The sequence below is a fragment of the Myodes glareolus genome, chromosome 1, assembly GCF_982192425.1.
Source record: "Myodes glareolus chromosome 1, mMyoGla1.1, whole genome shotgun sequence".
Classification (NCBI taxonomy): domain Eukaryota; kingdom Metazoa; phylum Chordata; class Mammalia; order Rodentia; family Cricetidae; genus Myodes; species Myodes glareolus.
In genome coordinates, this window is record NC_142026.1 from 61,056,971 (window position 1) to 61,076,447 (window position 19,477).

The following is a 19,477-nucleotide window of genomic DNA, read 5'->3' on the forward strand; positions in this document are numbered from 1 at the left end:
GTGAGTTCAAGTCCAGCCTGGTCTATGTGAGTTCTAGGACAGCCAGAGCTACATAGTGAGATCCTGTCATGGAAAAAAAAAAAAAAAACCAAAAAACAAAAAACAAAAACCAAAACCAAAACCAAACAAAGTAGTGAGACTTGATTTCAAAATAAAGTGGAAAAAACGTTGAAGATGTTGTTCAGGGGTAGAGCACCCACCTAAAATTCCCCAGTGAGGGGCTGGGGTGTGGCTCATGGGTAGAGCCCCTGCCTAGAATCCCCCAGTGAGGATCTGGGGGCTTGGTTCAGTGGTAGAGCCTCTGTCTAGAATCCCCCAGTGAGGGGCTGGAGTTGTGGCTCAGTGGTAGGGTACTTGCCTAATATGCATACAGTATTCCCCAGTAAAGGGAAAAAGAAAGTCAGTAGTCTGCAGATGCCTTTCAGATGGGCTCATCCTTAGCAGCCTGCTCCTGCCTGTCTTGTTTCTACAACCACTTGAGTTCACCACATCCTAAATGGTGAATGGCCTGGGAAATTCTGTAGGAGAGAAACCCTTTTAACTTGCCTCAGGGTAGCTCTCACCACTTTTCTCCCAACCGCCTTCCATCTCCCCCACACTCCTGGAGGAACTGTCTATGGAGGGGGACTGTCCAGTCTTTGTGGGGGCTGTCCTTACTGGGAGTTTACCCATTTTAGGAGGTCCATCTAATTATGGATGCACTCCCTTCAGGACTTTCCCGAACACGGAGCTGGGCCTGCCCCAGGGCCTGGTTCTGCAGAGCACAGCCCCACTCTTGCCCTGCTGGGCCCTTGGCAAAATCACTGGGAGCAGCATCTGCACCAGACACCTTGCCAACAATGACCTCGAAAGGTCAAGGTCAAGCATCATCCCTCAGCCCAGACAGAATGCTGGAGACTGGCAGTGACAAAATGGCATGCCTCAGGACACAGTGTGTGTAGGATTGGCAGAGCTGGCCTGGGAGCTCGGGGCTCTAACCACATGGCCTGCCTGTGGTAGCTGTTGCTTCAGCCATCCTTCACGGGGACATGGTTTCCAGTCCCCTCCCACCAGGGCCACCAGAGACTCCTGCAGCAGGTGCACATGTTCGCTTGGTAGCACACACAGCACAGGATCTTGGGGCAACACGCTCAGCCCATTGGCTTTCCTCCCATTTTCCTCTCCATCCTGAGTTACTCTCTCCTTTTACCTGGAAAGCTCCTCTTCATCCATCACAAGCAGTTCGAGTCCCCCACACCCTGAGGGCTTTCCTGTTGCAGTTGCATCTGAATGCCTCTAGAGAACCACCTCTCAACAGAATAAAGAGGAGAGGTAGGCAGCCTGGTGTAGGACATCCCGTCACCGCGGGAGTGAGCCACCAGCATTGCTTGCCTTGGTGCAGCCTCAGGACCACAGTCAGGCTGATGCCCAGCTACCTGCTGTCCCATCATGCCCTCCTGACCAGGTCTCCTTGTGCTTCTCCCCACAAGCCCTTTTCTCTTGCTCATTTCCCTCCTCCAGAATGAGCGCCCTCATTCTGGATCTTTCTGCTCAGTCCCTCAGCAAGTGCAAAGCTGAATACAAATTCTAGAAATTCATTCTCATGGGCTGAGCTTCCCTGTGGCCTCATTTGCTCAAGAGTAGTTTGTGCTGTATCTCCTCTGCTGCTCAGTGCCCAAGGACCAGGTACGGCTCCCCCCACCCTGGCATGCCCATCGACCCACCACTCTAGACCAGCTCCTGGGCTTGGTTCTCTGTTCCTCTCCCCACTTCCACTTCCTTTGCCTGCTCAGCTCTGTCCCTTCAGTCAGATCACTAACATCTCTAGGCCCCCTGTGTCCTGGACCCTGGCAGAATCTAGGAATTTAGGAATGAGTCACGGGCATCTTTGCCTCCCAAGAGACTCCCTGGCTTGTAGTGAAACAGAAATAAATGTATTACATTTGAAAATACTAAGAAATCCCATCCAAAGCACTGTTAGGGCTGTTGGGTATAGCATAATGGTAGATCACTTGTTTAGAATCCCCAAGAGAGACTGGGGGTGTGGCTCAGTGGTAGAGCCCCTGCCTAGAGTCCCCCAGTGAGGGGCTGGGGGTGTGGCTCAGTGGTAGAACACCAGAGTACTTGCCTAATTTGCCTGAGGCCCTGGGTTCAAACCACAAAAATGAGCAGAAAAAAAAAGATTCATGAGCCACCACTTTAAAATGATACAATAATATAAAATAAAAATTCCCCTGCTATTTAAACTGTTTGGCACGATGTTTCCCTGCAGTTTCTGAGCTGTACCTATGAAAGGATGATCTTATTATATATAGTTGGATAATTGGCCTGTCCAATACTTGGTGTGGTGTGTTCTGCAGAGGGAGCTGTGTGACTGTTTATCAAATCAATGAGGGCTGCTTTGTTGTTCCAGTTTTTCAATCAAGGAAAGGGAAGGCATCTCTTCAGGGGAGTATTTCAGAACGCCTGGAGTAGGGATTGGCATTGACTGAAAACTTAACATAACTGTGAAAGCATCATTTTGTATTTGTAGAGTGGAAAAAGAATACAGAAGGATGCTTCAGCATCTCCTAGGCTGAGACGGTCTAGTGACTGACAGTTCCCCGCTGGGTCTGGAGGGAATGTGGAGCCAGGAACTTGTCTAGTGTGTGAGGGACTCAGGAAACTTTTGGGAGGTGGTGGTGGAAGTTCATTGTAACAAGTCTTTTTTTTTTTTTTTTTTTTTTTTTTTGTCCTAACTGACAGCTCCCAAATAATGACATGAAAGCTTCTTATTAACTATGAAATCTCAGCCTTTGCTTAGGCTTGTCTCACTAGGTTTTTTTTTTTTTTTTTTGGCGGGGGGGTTTCAAGACAGGGTTTCTCTGTCGCTTTGATGCCTGTCCTGGAACTAGCTCTTGTAGACCAGGCTGGCCTCAAACTCACAGAGATCGGCCTGCCTCTGCCACCACTGCCTGGCCCCACTAGCTCTTATAACTTAAATTAACCCATATTTTATTCATCTACATTTTACTTCTCTCCCGTTCTGTGTCCGACTCATTTCACATCTTTGCCTCTCTGCAAAGTCCTCTGTGCCTGAAAGTCTCACCTATGCCTCCTGCCTAGCTATTGGCAATTTAGCTCTTTATTAAACCAGTCAGAAGACGCCTTGGCAAACACACATCTTCACAGTGTACAAAAAGATTATTCCCCAACAGTTCATAGGTGGGTGAGCAGAAGGAAAGACTTACAGACTATGAAAAGGCAAACATGTTGCAAAAAAGTGGGCAGGTTCAGAGGCAGGGCTGGGGTGATGGGGAAAGGCAGGGCAGGCTCGGAGGTGGGGTCAGGGTCGGGGTTGTGGGGAGAGACAGGGCAGGCTCAGAGGCAGGGCTGGGGTGATGGGGAAAGGCAGGGCAGGCTCGGAGGTGGGGTCAGGGTCGGGGTTGTGGGGAGAGACAGGGCAGGCTCAGAGGCAGGGCTGGGGTGATGGGGAAAGGCAGGGCAGGCTCGGAGGTGGGGTCAGGGTCGGGCTGTGTGGAGAGGCAGCAGAGGATAGGCAGATGAAATATCATCCAGTCCAGAGCTGAACTCTGGGCAGCTGAGGGACAACGGGAATGTTAGACCAGTGGAAGGGTCTGCAGTGGAATATCAGGCCCAGGTCCAGGGATGTCCCCTTAATGTCATTCTGGGGCAAGTGAAAGACAGCTACACCTCCCTGCTCAGAAGAACAGTTGCACACACTGGCCTAGCTTGAATCTGTGCCTGAGGTCTTGAGAAGACAGAGGCAGAGTCCTTTCTAACTCCTGGGACCTGAGCATGGGGCAGAACAGGTCCCCAGATAGAACCGAGCCCTGTTGTAAGAAGGGACAGTGGTTGCAGACCTGGAGGTGTGGGGTCTTTGTTCTATGACCCAGCCAGGAGCTCACCAAATACTGCTCCTCCATCGCCTTTATTTTTTCTCCCTTAAAACTTTTTTTCAAAGCAGGCATGGTGGTAACGCCTTTAATCCCAGCACACGTGAGGCAGAGGCAGGTGGATCTCTGTGAGTTAAGGACAGCCTGGTCTACAAAGCCAAGGACAGCAAAGTTCCAGGATTGTCAGGGCTACACAGAAAAACCCTGTCTCTAAAACATCACACACACCCAAAACCAACAAACCAAAATCCTTTTTTCAATTTGTTTTTATCTTATATGTACCTGTGTGCATTTATGTGAATATATGCCTGGGAGGGGGCCTATAAGGCCAGAAGTTCCGAAGTTGAAGTTCTAGGCAGTTGTGAGATGCCTGATGTCCTGGGTCCAGAACTTGGGTCCTCTGAAAGAGCAGCAAATATCTCAACTTGAGCCATCTCTCCAGCCGCTTTCCCTTTTGTTTTGAAACCGAATCTCCACGTGTGGCTTGAGCTAACCTTGGACTTCTTTATAGACCAGGCTGGCCTTGAACCCTTGCTCCTCCACCTCAGCTTCCCAAATTCTTGGATTACAGGCGTACACCCCTGCTCCTACCTCCAGCTCCCCCACTCAGCTCTTCCTAGTAGAGTGACCGGAATCATCGTGAGGTCCCTTGTGTAGGTCATGCCTGCTCATGGCCAGCTGCCCTAGAAGGTTGTGTACCCTTCAGGGAAGCAGACTGTAAACCAGCGACAAGATGGTGAAGTACAAAACGAAACAAGGCCTCGTGGGAAAGGGAGGGGCTCAGTCTAATGGGCGGTTAGGAAAGATTTCTCTGAGAAAATGGCCTTTGAGAGCCAAGGACTGGTGAGTCAGTCTTGAAAGAAGCGGGGCGGGGGAGGGGGGGAGAGGGAACAAGACACAAGCAGAGTGGGAAGCAGCTTGACTTGTTCTAGGTTCCTGGGAAGCTTTGTTGCTGGAATGGAGTGGGCAAGGACAGCTCCTGAGAGGTGAGGGAAAAGCCAGGCATGGTGGCCCACGTCTGAAATCCCAACCGCTTGGGAGCTGGAGGCAGGAGGATCAGGAGTCGGGGTCAGCCTCAGCTGTGTGTGAGACATTGTTTCAAAACAAACAGAACCACTGCAGGCTGGGGACATGGCTTGTTCTATGATGTACTTGCTGAGAAAGCATGACGAAGACTCGGGTGCATCCCAGCATCCTTGTAAAACTGCCAGGCACAACAGTTCTTAGCAATGCTCCGGAAGGCGGTGACAACAGGGTAGTTGGGGGCTCACTGGCCCACCAGCCTAGATGAATTGCTGAGCCTTTGGTTCAGTGAGGGACCCTGGGTCAAAAAGTCAAGTGGACAGTAAATGAAGAGGGCATTTATCATTAGCCTCCCTCCAGTACCTACATACATGCACACACATGTATACAGGCATACACACACACACACACACACACACACACACGAGCAAAAATAAGTGGGTAGAGAGGCAGGCCCAAGGGAGAAGATTAAGACAAAGGGACCGAAATTATGCTAAGACCAGGAATGGCAGCACATTTCTGTAATTCTCGCACTCAGGAGGCTGAAGCAGGAGGACTGCCCTGAGTTTGAGGCCACAGCTTGAGACCCTAACTCAAAACAACAGAACACAAGTGTTTTAGCTGGGGGTGTGGCCAGTTAGTAAGAGTGCTTATGTGGGTCCTGGGTTCCATCTACAGCACAACATAGCGCTGGCGTGGTGACACATGCCTGTAATCCCAGAACTCCTGTGGTAGAGGCAGGAGGACCAGAAGAGTTCAAGACAACCCTTGGGGCAGCCTGGGACGGAGCTACATGCTAAACAGGGGGTCTGCTATTCTGCCAGGCACCAAAACTGATCCTTTTTGGCTCCATGCATTGGCTGAGAGGGAGAGGATCTATAGATCCTGGAGGTAGAATCAAGAGAAGTCACAGGACGTGGGCACACGGGTGGGAGGGAGGCTGGCTCACACAGGAAGGCGATGGTTGAGGAACAGGAATTGAATGGGCCAAGAATGACTCCTGGGATTTTGGCTTCTGTACGTGGATGATTTTCTGAATTAGGAAGAAGCAAGTATTTGGTTGGACCTGTTGCAACCCCATCCACCAGGGTCTCACTATGTAGCCCTGGCTATATAACCCTTTAACTCACGGAGGTTCACTACCTCTGCCTCCAGAGAGCTCAGATTAAAGGCCTGCGCCACCACACCAAGCCGGGAGAATCTCTTAGTTAACTCAAGTGGAGACATCACACAGGCAGGTGGAAATCCCAGGCCGATGCTTAGCAGACCCTGGGAGGGCACTGGACGTTGTCAGTGGTTAAGACAAGGACAGAGCCAGGCAGTGGTGGTGCACACCTTTAATCCCGGCACTGGGGAGGTAGAGACAGGTGGATTTCTCTGAGTTCTAGGCCAAACTGGTCGACAGAGCGAGTTCCAGGACAACTAAGACTGTTACACAGAGAAACCCTGTCTCTAAAAGCAAAACAAAACAAAAAAAAAGAGGACAGACTTGATTTGAAAGCCAGATTGGGTCTCCCTTTGTTGACAGCTCATGATGGGGTAGGGTACATGAGGGGACACTGGCGGCTGGTGCCTGTTTGTAAGTAATGTGTTCAAATCTCTAAGGTGCTCTCTGAATAACGGCATCACTCAGGCCCCAGTGAAAGCCAGGGAAGAATTACACAGTTTATCCTCATTTCGCAGATAGAAAGCTGTGGCCTGGGGAGTGAAATAGCTCGGTGACTCCAACGTCAGCTCGTTAGCATACCCGTCACCGTTACTATCTATCGTTTCTCTATGGTGGAAACACTGAAGGTCTTTTGGGGGAACTGGGGTATTGCTTTGGTGGGAGATCCCTTTTCTGGCATGCTGGAGGCCCTGGGTTCAATCCCCAGAACTGACACAAGTTATTCTATTGTCCTTATTGTTGTGGTTATCAGACAGAGTCTCAGGTAATCCAGTCTGGGCTGGAAGTTGTTATACAGCCCAAACTAACCTTGAACTTCTGATCCTCCTCCTCCACCTCTCCCACACGCTGGGATTGCGGTTTACACCTCCACACCTCACCCTTTTAGTGTTTGGAAATATGCAATCCGTTATTAATTACAGTTCCTTTCCCACTTTAACAGAACAATGGAACATTTCCCTCCCATCCAGCTGAGACTGTGTACCCTGTTCTCCAGCTCCATGTACCCTCTTTGAGAACAGCTCTTTTCCCTTGGTTTCCACAGCTTGCCTCCTCCTGCTCCTCCAGTCTAGACTTAATTCAATGCTGCGTCCAGAACTGGTCACAATGTGACATGTGAGAGATAGCCCACATGCCACCACCCTCCAGTCATGGTGCGGCTTTTCGGGGGTGGGAGCCACGGGGTGAGGGCCTCCTGTCCTGTGCACTGGGGTGAGGCGCAGCACCTGGGCCGTCGTCGCAGCTGGCCAGCTCTGGGGCCCTGGTCTCCTCCCATTCATTCTCACAACTTTCTCCCCCACCCCCACCCTCACCCCCAGGGGGGACCAAGGCCTGATGAGAAAACGAGCACTTACACCCCCACCCCCTTCACCCATGGAGCACATTAGCCATATGCCTGTCTTTCCGTCTGTCTGCAGTGAAGTCAGTCTGTCCTGTTAGGCTGGGTGTGGTAACGCCTACCCATGACGCCAGCACTGAGGAAGCAGAGGCAGGAGCATTGTAAGATGTTTGGGAAAAGCTTGGATTGCATGGTAGTGAGTTCTAGACCAGCTAGGGATGTTTATTAGACACATCTCAAAAAAGCAAGGAAGCAAACAAAAAACGAAAGCAGAAAAAGCTGTTCTCTTGCCTTCTCTGCTTCAGTAGGGTATGCCAGCCCTCCCTGCTGGTTAGAGAACAAAGCAATTGACTTAGGAACTATGCTGTCCAGGGCCTTCTCCAGCATCACAGCTTGCTCTAACTTCACCATTTCACGCTGGAGTAGCACACCCCCAAGTGGTTAAAGAGAGCCCTGCGGCCTCTCTGAACTGGACAGATGGGTCTTCTACTGGCTGTGTCCAGTCCTGAGCCTGCTGGCCACACACTAGAATCTCTCTCTGTGTCACACCATCATTCAGCAGAGGACCTCCCCATGTGCAGTGCCTCTCTGGGTGAGGATAAAGTGGATAATTCAGTGCATCGTAGCTGGAGAGACAGACTGGAGACAGAGACAGACAGGAAGCAGTTTTGGCAGGACAGAAAAGCATGTAGTGTCATGAATGTAGTGACAGGTAAAGGAAGATGAGGGAACAGGTGGCCACTCTGCAGAAGGGGACTTGACAGAGACTTGCATGAAGTGGAACGCATGGACCCAGCAGGAATAGCAAAGGCCTAGAGGTTCCTCTCTGCGTCTAGTGACCAGGAGTTGGTGTGGCCGGTCTAGGGTCAGAGGGCAGGAAAGTTGCAAGGGAAGGCCTAGAGGGAGCGAGGCTGTGGCAAAGCTTGGATTCTACCACATGTGGAGATAAAAGACAGTGGAGGCGTCCTTTGGTGGAAGTCTCTGTGCTGCTGGCGGCATCATAGCCTGCTCACCATGTTCACAGGGAAGGAAACGTCTCAGCTGTAGCCAGAGGGTAGGAAACAGAGGTGTTAGCCCACGCAAGTTCATGGCTCCCTCCTGGGATGACTGTGGATGCTTGTTCTCTGCCTTTTTTTAAAATTTTGTTTGTGTGTTTTGTTTGTTTTTGTGTTGTTGTTGTTGTTTGAGACAGGGTTTCTCTGTCCTGGCTGTCCTGGAACTCTCTCTGTACATCAGGTTGGCCTCGAACTCACATCTGCCTGTCTCTGACTCCTGAGTGTGGGATTAAAGGCATGTGCTACCACCACCGGCCCTGGCTTTTTAATTTTAAAAAATGTTTATAGATTTATTTATTTTATGTGAATCTGCATGTGTGCCTTGGGACTGTGGAGGTGAGAAGAGGGTGTCAGATCTGGAACTGGAGGTACAGACAGGTGTGAGCAGCCATGTGGGTGCTGGAACCAAACCTGGGTTCTCTGGAAGAGCAGCCAGTGCTCTTAACCACTGAGCCATCTCTCCAGCCCCTAAACCTCTCTTCTAATAAATTAAAAAAAAAATTGTCACTGCGTTTTGCATTTTCAAAAAAAAACTTTTGTGGAAATAAATTTTTTTAAAAAAAAAATTGCAGGGGCTGGAGAGATGGCTCAGCCGTTAAGAGCACTGCCTGCTCTGCCAAAGGTCCTGAGTTCAATCCCCAGCAACCACGTGGTGGCTCACAACCATCTGTAATGAAATCTGGTGCCCTCTTCTGACCTGGCGGCATACATGCAGACAGAATACTGAGAATACTGTACACATAATAAATAAGTAAATCTTAAAAAAAAAATTGCAGCAAGTCACATGTATACCCCAAAAGGTCATGTAAGTGGAAGGGGTCAGGAGTGGGATGGGACAGGAGAGGGTATATGTCTAAAACACATTAGGTACAGTATGGAAATGCCGTCATGAGACCCACTGTCATACGTAATTAATATGTGCTAATAACAGTGGGGCCATCAGGATGGCTCAGCCCAAAGGCACTCCCTGACAAGACTGTGGTTCAGATCCCAATATTTGTGTAATAAGCTACAAAGGGCCTCCGGTGTTTTGTGACCTGGGAGGGATCTGACTCCTTCTTCTCCCCGTGAATACCCCCACACACATACATGTACAACAGGAGGATGTGTACACACCCACATGCACATACGTGTGTGACAGGAGGATGAAAAGTTCATGGCCATCCTCAGCTACATAGGGAATACCAAGGCAAGCCGAGCTCTGTGAGGCCTTGACTCGGAGAGAGACCTGCTCTGGTTGTTCAGAGGAAACAGGTGCCTTGGGGTAGATGGTGCTGACACTGGAACCAGGATGGCGGCAGTGGAAAAGGGACAGAGAGAGAGAGATGGGAGATGGGGTTGGGCTGCATGGATAGGGGCGAGGAAGGAAGGTGGGGATCAAGGCTGAACCCCAGTCTCAGCTTGAGTAGTCAGACTGGGGATGGCTAAGTTGTTGGCTTTGTTTGTTTGTTTGTTTGAATAAGACATACCTCTGGCTGCTGGGCTCAGCCTAGCATAGGAAGAATACATATTAGCAAATGCACCGCCCTGTAAGAAGGGCAGTAGAGAACAGGATGGGTACCCTTTGTGGGCCCTGAAGGGTGTACTGTTGGGAGAGCTTCTGTAAGAAAAACGTCAGCCAGGTGTGGTGGCACGTACTGGGATCCCCGCACTCAGGAGGCCGAGCCAAGAGAGATCATTGAACTTTCAAGGCCACCTGAGCTACACAGTTTCAGACTGGGCAGAGCTTCAGGGGGAGAGGAGGCAGGGAGGGGAGGAGAAGCAGTGAACATTTACTATAGATTTAGACTCAGCCTTGGAAGGCTCTGCTATCAATAGACAAAAGCCTCATTCCTCCTCAGCAGATCTGGGGCTGGAGGGAGACAGTCAGGGAACTTTTAGAGGGCTAGGGTATCTGGGATGGGGGTGGGGGAGTAGTGTAGTCTCAGTCCCAATGGATGCCATAGGTTACCAACATAGACAAATGCAGGAAAGTATGCCGATCACAAGCACGCAGCTCAGTGAGTCCCCACTAACGAAGCACACATGTGTTGAGGGCACCTGGAAGCCTCTGGAGTTTTAACACGCAAATGGCATATAAACAGGATATAGGATGCCATGACCACATATGAAAGTCGTGTTGTTGCTGGTCCACAGAATCGGGTCATTTACCCATGTTCCACTGCTGGTGGGCCTTGGGGCTGGATGGAACTGTCGGGACATACGGCAGGCACACGCTCAGCTTGTGTTAGTTCCTAGAGCTGCTGTGACAAAGAGCCACAGTCTGGTGACATCATAGTAGACATGTGTTCTCTCACAGTTCTGGAAGCGAGGAACGTAACCTGGAGGTGTGGGCAGGGGCTCTAGTCTTCTCTCTCTGGCTCGTAGACTGTCTTCTTTCTTGCATCTGTTTACATCATCTCTGCTTGATTTGTGTCTCTATCAAAATTCTCCCCGCTTAAAAACATTTATTCTGTGTGTGGAGAAAGGGGTTGCAAATGGGCCATGATGTACATGTGGAGGTCAGGCGTTGGTCTGGAGATAAGTTGTCAGGACAGGCAGCAAACACTTGTACCCACTGAGCCATCTTTTCAACACACCCTTTTTGCTTGTTTGGTCACAACAGTGCTGGACATTTAAATCATAGGTCTCACATGTATTAGGCAAGTTTCCTACTGTGCCACACCCCAACCCCTCACTGGGGGATTCTAGGCAGGGGCTCTACCACTGAGCCACACCCCAGCCCCTCACTGAGAGATTCTAGGCAGGGGCTCTACCACTGAGCCACACCCCCAACCCCTCACTGGGGAATTCTAGGCAGGGGCTCTACCACTGAGCCACACCCCAGCCCCTCACTGAGAGATTCTAGGCAGGGGCTCTACCACTGAGCCATACCCCCAACCCCTCACTGGGGAATTCTAGGCAGGGACTCTACCACTGAGCCACACCCAGCCCCTCACTGGGGGGAGTCTAGGCAGGGGCTCTACCACTGAGTTAACACTTTCAGTCCTTTTCTTTTTATAAGATTTTATTTTTGAGCTGGGCAGTATTGGCACACACCTTTAATCCCAGCACTTAGGAGGCAGAGTCAGGTGAATCTTTGCGAGTTTGAGGTCAGCCTGGTCTACAGAGCAGGTTCCAGGACAGTCAGGGCTACATAGAGAAACCCTGTCTCCAAAACAAACAAAAAAAAGAAGGATATAATTTTTGTTATTTTCATTTATGTACACGTGTGGCTGTGCGTGTCACATGTATGTCGTTGCCCATGGAAGCCAGAAGAGGGTGTCAGTTTCTCCAGACCTGGAATTGCAGGCAGTTGTGAGCTGCCAGATGTCAAAGATGGGATTTGAACCCAGGTCCTTTGGAAGAACAGCAAGTCCTCTTAACCGCTAAGTCATCTCCCCAGATCCGCACCCCTTGAAATGAAACTTTTAACTATAAACAGACAGTACCACTCCTGACATGAATTTTCCTTTTTTGTTTTCTTTTGTTTTGGTTTGGTATTTTGAAACAGGGTCTCAATGTGTAGCCCTGACTGTCCTGGAACTCACTTTGTAGAGCAGGCTAGACTCGAACTCCCAGAGATCTGCCCGCTTTTGCCTCCTGACTGTTGGGATTAAAGGCGTGCGCTGATACTGCCCGACTGAATTTTCCCCTTTTAATGACACTATCAACCATAATGCACTGGAATCCACTTTCATGGCCTTGTTTTAACTCGATCATCTGCAGAGACCCTGTCTCCAAATAGATTCACATTCTGAGCTCTTTTCTCGACCTAAATTAGTGCTGAAGCTTTCCTCCAGGCATCCCTACCAATGCACACACCTGCTGTTTGCTGGAGCACGTTAGAGATAATTCCAGACATCATACCACATGCCTTGGGAGCATTTTAGAAAGGGAAAAAAGACTTAACCTGGTTTACATTTTTAAACAAGTCTATTTGTTCTGTGGGAATGTAAGGCAAGGCAAATATTTTATCAGGAAGGGAAGGCAAAGAGCAAGCCCTCCCGGGGCAGCTTGGAGGAGGGGACGTCCAGGTGTCCCATAGCCAGTGTGTCATTCCAAGTCCGGTAGACCACAGCCTGTTGTACCAGGCTACACGACTCCTTGCTTCAGCCCCATTGGAGGCTCACACGCTGCCGAAGTGGGGATCAAGACAGGATTCAGTCTGTTTTTCTGTCCATCTGCCAGGACATCCAGCAGCTCCTCCAGCTCCAACAGCTGGTGCTGGTCCCCGGCCACCACCTCCAGCCGCCCGCTCAGTTCCTGCTGCCACAGGCCCAGCAGAGTCAGCCAGGTGAGATCTCAGCCCAGCGATGCCCTCCCTCGTGCTCTCTGTAGCCCTTCACCTGCCCCTCACCCACTCACCTCCTGTGTTCTTGTCTCCCCAGGCCTGCTACCGACGCCAAATCTATTCCAGCTACCTCAGCAAACCCAGGGAGCTCTCCTGACCTCCCAGCCCCGGGCTGGACTTTCTACACAGGTGAGACTTCCCACAGAGTTTGTCAAGCCTCTGGCAGGGGAGTAAGCTAGGGCTGAGTGGATGGGACTTGGGTGGAGGCTCTGAAAGACTCTGCTTCATGGGCCCACCACACAACCTCGAGCAGTTGAGTCCCCGCCCTATTCTGCCGTCCACTTGCTGTATAAGGAACTCAGGGAAAACCAGGCTTCATGTCTGGGTGCTTCATACAATGAAGGGACTCAAACCAGAAGGTGGTTCCAAAGCCTTTCTGCACATGGATGCCTTTGCAAACCTGATGTAATATTTAACTCAGAGGCTGGGGAGATGGCTCAGTTGGCAAACTCACTGCATAAGTACAAGGACCTGAGTTCAAGGAATCCTCAGGACCGAGGGGCTAAAAGCTGAACATGGGAGTAATTTCATCCTTGAGGGCATGGAGGTTGATGATAGGTGGATCCTTGGTCAGCCCAGCTAAATCAATAACTTTCAGATTCACTGAAAGACCCTGTCTCAAAAAGAAAAAACAGGGTGCTGGAGAGATAGCTCAGAGGTTAAGAGCATTGCCTGCTCTTCCAAAGGTCCTGAGTTCAATTCCCAGCAACCACATGGTGGCTCACAACCATCTGTAATGGGGTCTGGTGCCCTCTTCTGGCATGCAGGCATACAGACAGACAGAATATTGTATACATAATAAATAAATATTAAAAAAAAATAAAGAATGAAAAAAAGTAGCAAGTGATTGAGAAAAGACACCTGCCTGATGTTGACTTCAGCCCTCCACACACACATATGTGCACACACATGTGTACACACTCTCAATCACTTGCACGCACACATGCACACAAGCATACACGTGCACGCACATGTATGTGTGAACTCTTTTCAGAAAGATTGAAAAGTTCACAGGTCAGCACAGGTCTTGGCTGCTAAATTCCAAATGCCCCGAAAGGCTAAGCATTCTTGTGACAGTAGGCTCGGAACTTATTTGGCTGCTAGTGCTGTCCTGCGTGCCGTGGGGTGGCATCCTTAGCCCCCCTCCCTGGATGATAGTTCTGCCGCTACCAAACTGTTGATGTGTCTGGTTACAAAGTGATGCTTTGAACAGGGGCTCGCATCACCGTGATTTCCCAAACATACCCGCCCCAGAATTTTAGGACATCAAAGATTCTTGGCACAGTCATCCCTGTACCAATCACCTGCTTCCAACCTCTCGTTTTTAAGTCAGTGAGTCACGCCAGAGAAAGGTGTTCCATCTTGTCCGTCCTCCAACTGTCCTCCTTATTCATTGCTCTACTTTTTCCTCTCTTTGCAAACGATTCATTTTTAAGACTTTGTTTTATTTTATTTATATTTTGGTAATATTACAGAGTCAACCCAGGGTTTTGAGTATGCTAGACAGGGTCTCTACCACTGAGCCACACCCCAGCCCCTCACTGGGGATTCTAGGCAGGGGCTCTACCACTGAACTAAGTCTCCAGGCAGCCCTCTTTTCACATTTTAATTTGAGATGATCTTTCTGAGATGCTCTGGCTGGCATTGAACTTAGCCCAAACTGACCTTAAAATTCAGAGCCTCCTGTCTTGCTCTCCTGAGCTGCTGTACGTGTGCTCTCAGGCTTTTATTTTTTATTTTTTTAGAGCAGCTTTAAATGCACAGTGAAACTGAGCTCAAGATAGATCCCATATGCCTCCCGTCCTCCGCGTGCACCACCTCCCCTTCTTCAGCATCCTCAGCCTAAACAGACTTCACACAGACTTCTATGTGTGTGTGTGGGGGGGGGGGTGGACAACTTGCTAATTACTAACCTTAATCCCTAACAATTCAGTGGGCAGGCAGAATCATAGCGATGGTGTCCATTCTATGGAAGGGAATGTAGGCACAAGGAAGGGTGAGACTCAGTCTGAGCTACTCCAAACGTCAGTGGTGAAGGATGATGGAGGATGAACCCACTGCCCCCACCTCTAGGCTTTGAACCCATTGAGCCATCACATAAAGACACTGGCTGCTCCTTCTAGGAGTTCAGGTCTCTTAGGGAAGGCCAAGAGTTCTGGTAATTGAGAGGACCATGGTGAATAACAAAGCGACGCATTTAACAGGATTGGCGATTAGTGTGGGTGTCTTGGGCAGGTGAGGGGACTCTGAAGCGGGCAGGCACACAACCACTGCTTAGGTACATTTGGGTCCTCCATCCTGCATCCCATCCACCCGCCCACCCCACCAGGCTGTGACTCGCCCCACGCTGCCCGACCCGCACCTCTCACACCCGCAGCCCCCAAAATGCTTGGAGCCGCCATCCCACCCGGAGGAGCCTAGCGACCTGGAGGAACTGGAACAATTCGCTCGCACCTTCAAGCAACGCCGCATCAAGCTGGGCTTCACGCAGGTCTGGGACCATCTTATGGGGCGGTGGGTGTGCGGGGGTGACAGGACGAAGATGCAGGGGTCGTGATCAGTTGATGGAGTGTTTGGATCTGGCCTTGGACCAGGAGACCCTGCCTTGACTTCCAAAACCCCACCTCCTCCTCTCTGGACCAGGGTGATGTGGGCCTGGCCATGGGTAAGCTCTATGGCAACGACTTCAGCCAGACGACCATTTCTCGTTTCGAGGCCCTTAACCTGAGCTTCAAGAATATGTGCAAACTCAAGCCCCTCCTGGAGAAGTGGCTCAATGACGCAGGTGAGCCTGGCCAGAGGCGCCAATGGGACTCACAGGGGATTGGTATTGACTGGAGCAGGGTGGGAAGCGATTACTCACATCCTTGTCTCCTGTCTTCGCAGAAACTATGTCTGTGGACTCAAGCCTACCCAGCCCCAACCAGCTGAGCAGCCCCAGCCTGGGTTTCGACGGGCTGCCGGGGCGGAGACGCAAGAAGAGAACCAGCATCGAGACGAATGTCCGCTTCGCCTTAGAGAAGAGTTTTCTAGCGGTGAGCTTCGCCCCCTGGCGGCCGGGGAGGGTATCAGGTAGATGGAGCCCGCTCCACCAACAACTCTCTCTGCCTGTAGAACCAGAAGCCTACCTCAGAGGAGATCCTGCTGATCGCAGAGCAGCTGCACATGGAGAAGGAAGTGATCCGCGTCTGGTTCTGCAACCGGCGCCAGAAGGAGAAACGCATCAACCCCTGCAGCGCCGCCCCCATGCTGCCCAGCCCGGGAAAGCCGACCAGCTACAGCCCTCACCTGGTACCCAGAGCTGGGGCCGGAGGGCTAGGTGTGGGGCTCTGGGGTCGGGGCTCAAACCTGTATGCATCTAGGTGAAGCAACTTACTTAGAAGAGTGACCAGAGGAGCTGGTTCTGGGGGCACTATGTCACATACAGATCACAGTCACAAAGGAACCTAGTTTCCAGGAAAACATGCCTCCCAACCTGAGTGGTGATCTGAGGACGCTTGGGAGTCGGTTCTCTCTTTGCATCATGAAGGTTCCAGGGATCAAACTCATGTCATTCGGCTTGACAGCAAGTGACTCTACCTACCAAACTATTTCCCAGGCCCCAGCTGTGGTTTTATGTGGTGGGTACAGGCTCCCACATACACATCATCATGAGGGAGGGATAGGACTGGTCACGTGACCAGGTAGGACCACACGGGCTCCCACCCACAGAGACAGGAAGGGCCATCATTAGACCCCTGAGGTACCTGCAGCACCACAACCAGACACACTGGGGACATCCTTTGTTCCATCCCTTTATTTCTGTTTGTGAAAAGGACTTTGATGTCCAGAGAGTTGAGGGGTTCCTCAACTCTCAGGCTGGGGAGGAAGGAGGGACCCTTTGCAAGTGAGCCAGCCATGTGAAGAAGGACCACCAAAAAGGCCACCTGCCGCCAGGTCCAGCATGCACACAGACACAGATGCCAAGATGTGCCAAATCCCAGAGCAAGGCAGTGTGGAGAAAGCTGCTGGGAAGGGGATTGGGAATGGAGTTCCTGTAGGGGCAGATGCCTTTCGTTTTACCAGGAATCTCCATCAGGTTAGTAAGAGGTTTGGAGTGGAGGAGAGATGTGGTGAGGTCGCTTAGGGCTTCTAGGACTGAAGGCAGGGTGAGACTGCCTCAGGACACATCAGCCCTTTCATTTGGGGGGGAGAGGCTCTGATCTCCTGATCCTCCCGCCTCTCCCATTTACTTTGTAATCCAGGCTTACTGGACTCTTACACAGGCGGGAGAGCCAACAGCAGGGCCAGACAGGGCAGCTGTTCAGGCACACGCAGCTCCACAGGGACAGTAGCTGGACAGGATAGTGTCAGAGGAGAGATGGGGGACTCTCTCAGCCGAGAGTCACACTGTGCCTTCTGCTTGTGGCCCAGGATTACCTGGGGTACATGTGGGAGAGGATGACGGTAAATGAGTGGCAGAATCTAAATGCAGCATTGCCCCTGGAGCCCCGTTACCCCACTCTGTGTGGGGGCAACTGGAGCCGTGTGCACAGGGAACGCCGTGGGAGGCTCCCTTGCGACAGTGTCTTACCGTACTTTCTTTCCTCTCTCCCCAGGTCACACCCCAAGGGGGCGCAGGGACCTTACCACTGTCCCAAGCTTCTAGCAGCCTGAGCACAACAGGTTAGGGGCAGGCTGAGAGGGGGTCTGGGGGGACGCTGCACGCGCCACAGTCTGAGGGTTAGCAATGGCTCTGGGCAGCCATGAACCTCAAGGCTGAGTCTTGGGTGGTGGGGGGACAGGCAGAACAGTGGGCAGGTCCCTTATATTGTCCACCAAAGCAACCCCTAGTCAGCTTCACGGCTCCCCATGAGAAAGTGTGAAGGTTGCTGGAAGGGGACACATTTGAGACTTTGTCCCTGGTGTCTGTCATGTATATGCCCTGCGAGTCCAGGAACTTGTTTCAAGTCTCTGAGCTTCAGGTTTTATATAATTATCATGGGTGTATAATGTGCACACAAGAGCTGTACACACACATGCACGCACACACACACACATTAGAAAGAGTGTAGGACAAACTGGTATAAGCTCAATGATGGAGCTTCATCAATATGCATAGGGCTCTGGGGTCCATCATCAGTCTGATTTTTTTTTCTCTTTTGGTTTTTTGAGACAGGGTTTCTCTGTGTAGCCCTGGCTGTCCTGGAACTCATTCTGTAAACCAGGCTGGCCTCAAACTCAAAGATCCACCTGCCTCTGCCTCCTGAGTGCTGGGATTAAAGATGTGCCACCACTACCCAACTACTTATTTTTTTAAGGTTTTAAATTTTTTTTTATTTTGTGTGTTCTTTTTGTGCATTGTGAGCACACGGTGTCCAACAGATGCCAGAAGAAGGCTCTGGATCCCCAGGAACTGGAGTTACTGACAGCTGTGAGCTGCCATGTGGGTGCTGGGAATGGAACCTGAGTCCTTCGAAGAACAGCCAGTGCTCTTGACTGCAGAGCCACTTCTCCAGCCTGTACAATTTTTTAAAAGATTTATTTATTTCATTATGTTTACAGTGTTCTGCCTGCATGGCAGGAGAGGGCACCAGATCTCATTAAAGATGGTTGTGAGCCACCATGCAGTTACTGGGAGTTGAACTCAGGACCTCTGGAAGAGCAGCCAGTGCTCCTAACCTCTGAGCCATCTCTCTAGCCCCCTGTGCAATTTTTTAATGACACAAAACAAGCACTACTATTCCTCTCAGGTTAAGAAATAGTTAAGTGGAGGGTTATGAACTAATAAGAAGAAACTGGCACTCACTGGTCCAGGTTCTTTATAAAGTATAATCAACTGACTAAATTCTCACACCCTGCTCATGAGATTGATCCCATTTTTTTTTTCCATTTTCCATGAGGGACCCGAAGGTCAGAGAGGTTGAGGTGCTCACCATGGGACACAGCTGGGACTAACCATGGGATCTGTTCTGGCTCCAACAGTTTGGTCCTCAGTGGCCCACTCCTGAGCTCCCAGCAGCACAGAAGTCCCCGGGACTCATCTTTGGTCCCTGGAGGGAGCCATGTTCGAACATGTCTCCGGGGAACCCATTTCTTGTCAATGTCAGGGTGCTTGGGGGCATGGTTTGCAGACAGCCTGTGCCAGCGAATATTGTGACTGTCATGAGATGGGGGCATAAGGACTCTGAGGGAGGGTTTGGGACAGTGTACTGTTCTGAGCGGTGAGGTTCTGGGTGTGCAATAGGGGTTACCCTGACTTCCTCGACAAGGGCCCAGAGAAAGCTAAAGACTGCCTTCTGTCTCTCTCTGACAGTTACTACCTTATCCTCAGCTGTGGGGACGCTCCACCCCAGCCGGACAGCAGGAGGGGGTGGGGGTGGGGGCGTAGCCGCGCCCCCCCTCAATTCCATCCCCTCTGTCACTCCCCCACCCCCGGCCACCACCAACAGCACAAACCCAAGCCCTCAAGGCAGCCACTCAGCTATCGGCTTGTCGGGCCTGAACCCCAGCACGGGGTAAGTGCGCAACTACAGGTGGGAGGTCGCAGCTGCTTGCAGAGTGGGGAGATGCACCCCAATTCTGCCCTGGGTTCCCCGCTAATGCCTCTGCTTTGCTCTTGCAGAAGCACAATGGTGGGGTTGAGCTCTGGGCTGAGTCCAGCCCTCATGAGCAACAACCCTTTGGCCACTATCCAAGGTGCGTGCT

General features: G+C 51.0%; 1 protein-coding gene across 9 annotated transcripts in view; it reads left to right on the forward strand.

The window, feature by feature from the left end:
• The window catches only part of Pou2f2 (POU class 2 homeobox 2), a 44,282-nt gene that overhangs the window by 19,102 nt on the left and 5,703 nt on the right, over positions 1–19,477 (forward strand). For 3 of the 9 annotated variants that reach the window (XM_048440476.3, XM_085694271.2, XM_048440480.3), the window contains 9 exons: positions 12,628–12,733; positions 12,828–12,919; positions 15,120–15,281; positions 15,434–15,575; positions 15,677–15,825; positions 15,905–16,081; positions 17,389–17,455; positions 19,086–19,287; positions 19,395–19,468. In XM_048440476.3, the coding sequence (XP_048296433.1) occupies positions 12,628–12,733; positions 12,828–12,919; positions 15,120–15,281; positions 15,434–15,575; positions 15,677–15,825; positions 15,905–16,081; positions 17,389–17,455; positions 19,086–19,287; positions 19,395–19,468 (1,171 nt within the window). The remainder of the gene's footprint in view (positions 1–12,627; positions 12,734–12,827; positions 12,920–15,119; positions 15,282–15,433; positions 15,576–15,676; positions 15,826–15,904; positions 16,082–17,388; positions 17,456–19,085; positions 19,288–19,394; positions 19,469–19,477) is intronic. The other 6 variants (XM_048440485.3, XM_048440488.3, XM_048440489.3 and 3 more) reach the window with 3 other exon arrangements.